At 42.8% G+C, this 10,290-nt stretch overlaps 1 protein-coding gene across 1 annotated transcript in view; it reads left to right on the top strand.

Annotated features, from left to right (window-relative positions):
- Nucleotides 1–4,718: 4,718 nt before the first annotated feature.
- Nucleotides 4,719–10,290, top strand: part of CPA2 (carboxypeptidase A2) — a 22,406-nt gene continuing 16,834 nt past the window's right edge. The window contains exons 1-5 of the mRNA XM_032275976.1: nucleotides 4,719–4,794; nucleotides 5,131–5,323; nucleotides 7,381–7,462; nucleotides 8,125–8,259; nucleotides 9,142–9,237. Of these exons, the coding sequence (XP_032131867.1) occupies nucleotides 5,259–5,323; nucleotides 7,381–7,462; nucleotides 8,125–8,259; nucleotides 9,142–9,237 (378 nt within the window). The 5' untranslated portion in view covers nucleotides 4,719–4,794; nucleotides 5,131–5,258. The remainder of the gene's footprint in view (nucleotides 4,795–5,130; nucleotides 5,324–7,380; nucleotides 7,463–8,124; nucleotides 8,260–9,141; nucleotides 9,238–10,290) is intronic.

The following is a 10,290-nucleotide window of genomic DNA, read 5'->3' as shown; positions in this document are numbered from 1 at the left end:
AACTCAACTCCAAGCTTCGGGTTGAAGCCATAGGAAAGAAAACCGGATGAGAGGGATCCAGAGGTAGACGTTAATGGAAGTTAAAAGGAAGTAGAGTATGACTGATTCCTGCTGATTAAGCCAAGCTTCCTGTTTCATGGGTAAAGATTATGCTAGTATCCGTGGCATAAATGAAGTCAAGAAAACTTGAAGATTACTGACAGCAAGAGAGATAGGGCATATGTGAGTAAGAGCGGATATTCCCACCCTCTAGGCTCCTCTGTTAACATGGGTGAAAGCAACTTTGAGACCCATCGGTGGCACCCTGTCATGGTTGCCAGGGCTTGGTGATATAAGAACGGAAGAAAGGGGAACACTTCACTTTCTCTCCCTTAAGTATCCTGGATATTTTCTAGGAAGAGAAGGGAACCTGGGATGCCTCATTCCCCTCTTTCTAGATGAGTAGCCATTCATCTTCAGCCTGTACGCCTTTCAAATGCATCCTGAACCCCTGGGACTCCTTTGAAAAAAAAAAGCCTTTTCTTCCCTTTTTCCTCCTCTGTCCTCTCTTCACTGATAGGTGATTGTGTCTCTGTACTACAAGACACTCACTCCCCTTGGATACATCTTCCAAATGGAAAGAGTTAATTTCCCAAACCTTAAACTGGATTGGGCTTGGGGGAAGAGAACCCTTGGCAATGCAGGCATGAGCACACTTCCCAAGCTTGTGTTGCAGAATTTTTGCTCCTTAGTTCAGCTAAAACTGGGTTCTTGTCACATGACCGAGAAAGATTAGGCATGCAGACACATTGAAGGATGAGCAGAGTTCCAGCCAAAGGCCAAGGCCAAGGATCAAACCAAGGCTCAGGCTGCAGCTCCAGCTTCAGCTCCAGTTTAGGCTCCCACAAAGGCTTCAGAGTAGAGACCTCTGTCTGCCGACCTGACGACAGAAGGACTGGGGTGACCCCTGGGCTTCCATGTGCATGGGGCTGGTGTCCTCCAGTGCTATTTGTACAAATAAACCCGAGGCAGGGGGACAAAAAAGCACTACAAACAACCATGTTTCTACAGACAAAGGCATTCAGAGTTTTGAATCTGAAGGGCTTTAGAGTCTGGTAACTCTACTGAAGACTTTAATTTGTGGTTCTTTCTCCTATGGCCCCATATAGTGGTCTACTCACCCTACTATTGGGCTGTCTCACCTTCTTGGGTTAAAGGGAGAGAAAGGCAAAGTGTGCCTAACATCATCTTCATAGGGAGTGATATGCTATTAAAGCACTTTTCTAAAGAGAGCTATCATCTTTCTCTTTCTGAACTACAGCTTCCCTGGGGATAGGTTGATGAAGAAGCATTTGGTCTAAAATGGTCTTTTCCTCGAGTGGAGTAGAATTACCTTGGTTAATTGGATGGAGTAGTGAACCAGGGTCTGGGGATGGAGCTCCTGGTGCCTGCGCTAGCCCAGATCAGCCCTGGGGCTTTGTGTAAGCTACCTCCCCTCTCGGGGCCTCATTTCCTCCTTTGCAAAGCAAGGAGGCTTCAATGATCTCTTTCTGGCTGGAGATTTTCTCAGTGATTCCCAAAAACAGATTTTATTGGGGATGATGGATCTATGATATGTGATATTGATTGTGGTGATGATTTCATCACGGGTGTATACCTAAGTCAAAACATATCAAATTGCATGTCTTAAATTTATGTAGTTTATAGACTGAGTTTCTTAAGAGAATAATAAAAATCAAAAAATAAATATGTACAGTTTATTATATGTCATATATACTTCAATATGACTGTTAAAAAATAGATTTCACTCGGCTTCTATAACAGTGAGGCAGTAGAAAGGACGATGCCCTATTCTGATATGGGTCAATTTATGTCATCAGAGACAGAAAACAGTGCTTTCTTAAGTTTTTCTTACAACCTCCTACAAGGCTTGTGTTTCTCCTTCTCTAACTTCCTTTTATTTTTTTAAATGACAGTTTTCACCTTTCAAAAGACAGAATTACAGCAAATTCATGTAAAAGATCTCAATTGGCTTTATTTGCGATGCTGGAATAGGGCAACACTTCATCCCATAAAACACAGCGAGTGTTCTCATAAACTAAGCAGAAGGGTTTGGTCTTACGGATGGAGAGGGGCTGGATAAAGCAGAAGCAAAGAACAAACACTGTGTTAGTCTTTCCAAAGCTACTTTTCTTTTAAGGTGGGGACAGTGAGACAGCACAATAGAAAAATAACTGGTTGGTTAACATCGGGTGACTTCAGGCCACAATTTTTGTGTAAGGATTAAAGCAAAGAAACTTCATTATCATGCTTATTGAAGATTTAAACTGGTCTGTTTGGGAAACTGCCTGTTATCCCTTTCTCCTGATTTCTCAGGGCAGATAACAACCTATCTTGGGTCCTTAGCATGGGTGACTCCACTTTGATTTTTAGTCTGGTCTGCTGGGGTCTGGTATGGAAGCTTAGTCCGAAACAGTGGCCTGCTAGAATTTGTATTTGACACATCCATTCAGGGATGTTTATTTTTCTCACTCAGGCATCATCTTAAGTCCTCTCTCGCCTTTGGACTCAGGAGTGAGGTGGGGGCAAGGCGTCTTTTGGACCCCCACAATAGCTCTAGACTCAACACCCCCCTCAATTGTTCTTCCCAGGAAGGAAAGAACTATCTAAGTGCTATCATGTTCCTAGCACTTAGAGTAGATTGAAGCATTGAATAGTGCTTCTCAGCAAAAATTCCTTTTTGAGAGCTTAGCAGTAGGGGAGATAATCAAAACAAATTCTTACAGTGGAATATCACACAGTGTCATAATGGGTGGGGAAATGCCGTGGGGGCAGGCGTGGAGGTGGCTACCTGTCCCTCCTTTAACACCTGTTGGAACTTCTTTTCCCCACATTCTCCTTCTATATCCAGTCATGCACATGTTTCTTCCACTGAAATCTTTCTTCAAGCCCATCTCAGACATTTCCTCTGCTATCACCAAGTCCAGATGTGTCATCCTAAGTCAAGGTTTCCCCAGGAGGCTCTTACTTGGCTCCCTGCTTAGAGGATCTCTGCCAGGCACCATCCTGCAAGGTTCTTCATTTTCAGTGTTGACCTCATCAATCAGTTATCTCCTCAGAAACCTTCCAAGTTTCTCCATTTCATCAGGTGTAAACTCCTCTGTTTGGATTGTGAGATCCTTTGCCCTCTAGCCCACCTTCCCCACCACTCCCAAGGTCAAGTCTCTGTTTCGCAGGGCCAAGTTTCCTCCTTAACCCAGCTGTGTATCCTGTGCTCTGCCCTGGTTCCCTGTCTAGCTCATATTTTCTTACCACCAGAAATCCAGGCTCTTTTCTTGTTTGTCTTGGCAGATCCTGCCTGCCCAAAGGCTCAGCTCAAACTCCATTTTTTCCCAGAAGCTTTTATTGATTCTCCAAGTACATGCTTTCAATTTATTGAACTGCTGTTTATTTGATAGCTGCTGGGGACATGAGTATGAATTATGGCCTCTGCCTCTTGGTTTCTGTCTTCCCTCTGACTCCCAAGAGAGTGAAAAACCAAGTTAATCCAGTCATTCTTGAAATCACAGACACTGTGTACATATCATTCCCCTTCAAGCAGGTATTTGAAAATGCAAACCCAGAGATTTAAAGTGTGTGCAGATAAATTTGACACACAGAGGACAGATGAAAATTTCTTCACTGCTTGTTGTGGTTGAGTCTTTCCAGGTGTTAGGCCTCCAAGTCCAGGCCTGGCCATTTTAGCCTTGGTGACCCGCACATACACCTCTGAATGGTCCCCAGAAGCCAGAAAGTCTGAAGTAAACACAAGTAACCAGCTGGCCACGGAAAGAAGTGAAATAACTTGTTCCTGCCTCAACTAATTGCTCTCCCCCTGCAACCTGCAACTATTGTTCCTGCTCAGCTTTGTGGAATTTCCCCCCTGGACATTGGGTTTCTCAAGACTCCCACCCTTGTAACTATGTAATTTATTGTATCCTCCCCTCTGCTTGCAACTGATACCCCCACCCTTACGATCATGCCTGTTTATAACAGATGACCCCTACCCTTGTGACCATGCATCCATAATGTCCTTCCCCTCCCTAAAACAGCTTACCACCTTTAACTCATCACTTGCCCCAACCTGTAAAACCAACTCCTATCCCATTGCCCTCTGCTGATGCCCTTTTTAACCTCAGCCCACCTGCACCCAGGTGAATAAACAGCCATGTTACTCACACAAAGTCTGTCTGGGGGCTCTCTTCATTCAGCGCGTGCATTTTAACAGTAGGGTTAATATAATGTATATGAACAACTAAGATTAAATAAACTATGGTTTCTAAAAAAAAAAACCAGGTGTATTTTCTTCTTATGGAATGAAGAACAAAGTCAGATTAATGTAGATCTATGTTTAGGAACAAGAAAAGATCACCTTTGTTTAAAGAACAGTATATGCGATGTGGTCTAATCCTGGTTTAAGAAAAAAATCTCTAAAGCAGAGAAAGAAATTTGGAAAGATATATGCTAAATGGTTTTCTTTGGATAGAAGAATTACTGATGATTAAACACTTCCTTTTAATTCATACTTTTTATAACAAGCAATTTCATTGTTGCTTGTTATAGGAAATGTCATCAGAAAGACATTGTCATTTTGGGAAAAAGCACAGAAAGAGGGACATCAATTTGGTGTAAATGCAGATGGATCACTTTCAAGACAGTGCAAAATTAAATATTAAAAGACCTTCTGTTTTGTTTTAATATGGGGTGAAGATTGGAATGGGCCACATCTACAGGGACACTCAGCAGATGTGGACTGAGTGACTGCAGTGTTTCAGGGTAAACATTATAAAAATAAACAAATGAGCAAACTAATGGAATGTGATAGACAGGATGCCTGAGTAATTACTATAAATGCTCTGGCCTTTTTTTTTTTTTTTTTTTTTTGTCAGAGACCCAGAAAAGACTTTAACCTCTAGGTCTATTAATCTGGCTTCTATCACAGGGCAGAGTTAGTGGCATTTTATGTTCTCAATCATAACTATATTGCCCTTGGTATGCTGTAGCAATTTTGTTCTCTTTCCATCAAAGTTTGTTATTTTATCGAATGGAAAATGTACAAATTGGTGATATCACACAGGTGGGTGTTTACAACCTTGACAATTTCACACGCAGGTGAGAATTTTCTCATGTGGGAATTCACTTGAGTTCACAGAGGGCCAGCAGATCGCCCTCAGCTGCCATCCCTATAAATAAAGTTCAGGAAGGACTCTGAACTCTGGACTACAGGAAAACTCGTGGCCATGAGGTTGATCCTGTTTTTTGGTGCTCTTTTTGGGCATATCTACTGTCGAGAAACATTTGTGGGGTAAGTTATGCTTTCTGGTGCTTCTTTACATTTTACTCACCTGATGGATGGAGGCTCTCATTTGATTGTTACGGAATAAATGGGTATACACGTTCAGTGTTTTCAGAGAAGTTCTCAGATTTGGGGTTAGGTCGATAGTGGGAAAAATAGGAGTGGATGATCAAAAAAGAGATGAATGACACTTAAAGGAATGGACAAAAGTGAAACCTGAACACACATAACCCTGTTTCTCTCTGTCCGTATTCATTTTTCCCTCCAGTGATCAGACCATATGGATGATAGACATCAGGGAAAAATACAGCTGTGTGGCCATTTGTTTTAGGCAACTCAGTGGTGTCAAGGCTCCTCTCACACCTCTTCCTGCCCTTTTGGGCCTTACCATCCAGGTTAGCCCTTGTCCCCTACCACCCTCCACCCCCATCTTTAGATTCAGCATCTGGATGGTGGAACCTTATGAAGCAGAAAGGCCAGGGCTGTAGATTTCGGCTCAACTCCTCCGCTCCTGGCTTGGGAGGACTCATCTTTGCTCCGAAGTACTTCACTCCATGACTCTATGAAGGGCTTTAGGCAGCATTTTTTGAAGAGTGTTCCAGGGAACTTATAAAACAGTCAAATAAATTTGGTCCTAAAAAGCCACTGGCCAAATAAATGTTGGAATCAGAGGGTTAACCAGACTGCAGGATTTCTGGGAGCTTTGGCTAAATCAGTGTACATTATAAATCTACAAGAGGGGATCTAGGTTGCAGCATGTACTTTTTTTTTTTTTAATCATCAACTACCCCTCTCCCCAGGCTCACTCTTTCTTTTTTTCTCTCCTTCCTTCATTCCTTTCTTTTCTCCTTTCTTTCTTTCTCTCTTTCTCTTTCTTTCCTTCCTTCCTTCTTTCTTTCTTCTTTCCTTCTTTCTTTCTTTCTCTGAGTAACTCAAAGAACTGCTATTCTCTAGAACACACACCAAGAAATATGAGCCTAAACAAACAAAAAAAAAAAACAAAAAGAAAAAAAAAAAAGAAATATGAGCCTATTGTATTACTTTTCTCAGCGCCTTCCCATTTTAAAGGAGGACTCCTGGGAGTCCATGCATTAACCAAAAGTAATGAGACTTGAATGGAAGAATTTTCAGACCATTTGTGGCAGATGAGCCTCAAAGAGCGCACATTCCATCACTTCTGTATTCCACCAGAGTTCACAGGAAATTGCAGGGGGCTTGGTTTCTGAAGACCCAGATTCTGGTCCCTGTACATGGCTCATTGTACTGATTCCTTCCCCAGCGCACAAACAGATGGGGCAGTGACTTAGGAAGTCTGCTTACTTGGAGAAAGGCTAGAAGGGAAACCTCTGTCACCAGTGAAACTCTTCCTAAAGATATATGCTTGATTGTTTTGAGATTTCTCTTTTCTGTTCATCCTTTATTCCCTATTAAGGGTGTGTGTGTGTGTGTGTGTGTGTGTGTGTGTGTGTGTGTGTAAAGAGAGGCACGGCATAATTTGTCACGGTCCCAACTATCCCTGGCTATGCCCCACACTGGACCACATGAATGGGGTCTGGGGATAGAACCTTGATACGTTTTCAGTTGACAAAAACAAAAAACAAACAAAACTCCCAAAACCATTAAAAAAAAAAAAACACCTTAGGTCTATCCACATATGAATTGTTTTCTCTTACAAGCACCAAGTTAATCATTCCACTTTTGAAAAAACTTACTTTTGAACAACAGGAACAGGCAAGTTTTAAAAGCCAACACTTCATGAGCAGCAGGTGTTATTTTACAAATACTCATTAGCTAAAGGAAAGGTAATTTTAATGGCAAGCTTCCTGCTAGGAGCAGGTATACCTCTTAATTGTTAAGTAGATAACATTTCCTGGGAGGAAATAATTCTATCGCCTTCTCATTCTGGCGATGTGGGTTAGTATACTATTGATTAGTTTCTGGATTGTCACAGAGATTATTAGCTTTTGCATTAATCTGTTACACACAGAGACTAACAGGAGCAGAAAGCAACAGGAAACTGTCCAGGTTTTGCTTTTGAGGTCACATTTGTGGTTAATTTTCTTTAGAGACCAAGTTCTTGAGATTGTGCCAAGCAATGAAGAACAAATTAAAAATCTGCTACAATTGGAGGCTCAAGAACATCTCCAGGTATTTGATCTAGTGGGAGTTTCTGTTCCCAGAATGAATACAGTTAAACATGACTGAGATCTCATTTGGACTGTATTTTGACTCCCCTGACATAGTGTGAAATGCTAACTTGTGCAGCTGGGATTCTGAAAACCTGGGCTCTAGTCCCAACTACATGACATTGGACAAGTCACCTACCTTCCCTGTGTCTAATTTTCTCACTCAGAGTAGTGGCGATAAATAGACCGTTCTTCTATCTCTCAGGTTTATTGTAGGAATGAAAAGAGATATCAAATGTGAAAGTTACTTTCAAAAATTAAACACCTTTAGTGCATATTTCCCTTGTAAAATAATTTATAGCATTTATATCCTATTAAAGATGAATTGGATCACTGGAATCCCAGCTTAAAAAAAAAAACCTGCCATCCTTTTAATAATCTTTTCCTTCTGCCAGTTTTAAAATCTAGCCATGGGGGCAGGGGAAACGATACATTGCATTTGCTGACACGTGGATATTTAGAAACCCTCGCTGCAATATCATAGTGATTCCACAATGGTTCTGAACTGGCGGGCTCAAGATAAAATGGATGCAAATTGATTTCTTGAAATGTATCACTGCTGAACTGTCTATTCCCCAGAACAGTTCCATTCATTGCCTTGGCTTGGACTTTTATCCCTTTCAGCTTGACTTTTGGAAATCACCCACCACCCCAGGGGAGACAGCCCACGTCCGAGTTCCCTTCATCAGCGTCCAGGCAGTCAAAGTGTTCTTGGAGTCCCTGGGAATTGCCTATTCTATCATGATTGAAGATGTTCAGGTAATTATGCCACAGACTTGCCTTCCCGAGGCTTGCTGGGCCACATGAATGTCAGTTCAGTTCCACCCTCTTTTATGGCTGAGTAATCTCTGCAGGGAAGGGACCTGAGGGTGCCACCAGGACCTTCCAGCAGTCTGGGCTCCCCTTGCAAGGTGGGTAGGAGAGCACTGTCTTTCTCCCTTTTGCATTTGGCACATGCGGAATATGGTAACAAAGAATTTAAGGGAAAGGGCAAAAGAGAGGCTACAGCATGAAATATAAAGTGCAAACCAAAGGGTGTTAGGCAAAAGAAGGAAAAGAAGGAGTCCCGCTCTGTCTCCCAGGCTGGAGTGCAGTGGTACCATCTAGGCTCACTGCAACCTCCGCTTCCTGGGCTCAAGCGATTCTCCAGCCTCAGCCTCTCCAGTAGCTGGGGCTACAGGCATGCACTACCACACCCAGCTAATTTTTGTATTTTCAGTAAAGGGGGGGTTTCGCCATGTTGCCCAGGCGGATATCAAACTCCTGGCCTCAAGTGATCCATCCGCCTTGGCCTCCCAAATTGCTGGGATTACAGGAGTGAGCCACCGTGCCTGGACTGATTTAGTTTTTATTTAGAGGTTAACTCAGGCCCTGAGCTCCCAGAAAGGTAGGATGAGCCATAAGATCGTGCCTGCAAACCCACCCTGGTATACTGGCAGCATCTGGCTGGTAGGAAGTCCCATTAATGCTCCATCTTCTTTCATAGTGGGGTTGGAATAAGGGGAAGTCATGATCTTAAAGCCTACAGGACAAGAAGAGGAAAGTTTGGTACTGGGGACCCGAGTGTTACCCTTTCCTTCACAATTACAGACTGAAATGCATTGATATAAACCAATCATACATAGAATTGTTTTATCTTAGGTCCTGCTGGACAAAGAGAATGAAGAAATGCTCTTTAACCAGAGAAGAGAACGGAGTGGCACCTTCAATTTTGGGGCCTATCATACTCTGGAAGAGGTAGGTGTTTCAAAATGAACATCACAGAAACGGGCCATTCTCTAGTGACAAAGCTTATGCTTCCACGTGGAACTATCTTTTAATTTAATGGCCTAGAAATTATTCTCCTACTATTTTCTAACTTCTCCAAGATTGCCTAGGATTTCACAGCCAGTACCAATGTCACTGGCTTCACACTTCCTCCTGCTTAATGTTGGACCTGAAGTCCACTTGCCCATCTCAACAGCCACCCACTGTGGAGTGTCTAAAGGGAACTCACAAGTAGCCTCCTCAGGATGCTGCTCTTGCCCTAAGTCCCCTTGCTGACTTCTGACCTGTGCTGCCCACAAAGCCAGGGAAGCCATCATGGCTGCCAAGGATAATGCAATCAGGGCATAAAGCCAGGTGAGAGCTGTGCTTCCAGGCTGCCACCGATGATGGAATCAGGGACCACCGTGACGCCTCTGACTTCTGTCCAAGTGTTACCGGTGGAGGGTGTCCAGGTTCTTGGCGTCTTGAATGAAGAATTAGACAAAACGCACAAATAAAACAAGGAAGGAATGAAGCCACAAACGCGATTTTTATCAAAAACAAAAGTACACTCCACAGGGTGGGAGCAGCCGGAGAATAGGGGCCCAAGAGCCCCTTACAGAATTTTCTGGGATTTAAATACCCAGTAGAGCTTGCCCATTGGTTACTTGGTGTACACCCTATGTAAATGAAATAGTAGCCTTCAATCAGTCTGATTGGTTGCAGTAAGTGGCTAATCAGAGGCTGAAGTGAAGTTACAAAGTTATACTCCTACCTAAATAAAGACTTGGCTTGCAACCAGCCTGAATGTTGCGGGGGGCGGGACCAATCAGAAGTACTTGGTCCTTCGAATTTTTCATTTGCCCAGTCGAAAGAGGGGGTGGCACAAAGGGAGCAGCCTCTGGTCCTTTTGTTACATGGGCATGGAAAGTTGGGGTTTTCTTTTTGATTTAGTTCTAGGGAGTCAGCCTGAATTGACCTTAGGTTTCCTGCCTCCAGACCCTTTTTTTTTTTTTTTTTTTTTTTTTTTTTTTTTTTTTTTTT

This window comes from Sapajus apella, unplaced genomic scaffold, assembly GCF_009761245.1.
Source record: "Sapajus apella isolate SASKATOON/1434 unplaced genomic scaffold, GSC_monkey_1.0 scaffold7, whole genome shotgun sequence".
In the NCBI taxonomy this organism is placed as follows: domain Eukaryota; kingdom Metazoa; phylum Chordata; class Mammalia; order Primates; family Cebidae; genus Sapajus; species Sapajus apella.
The sequence above is the reverse complement of the archived record's forward strand: the minus strand, read 5'-3'. Positions and strand labels throughout refer to the sequence as shown.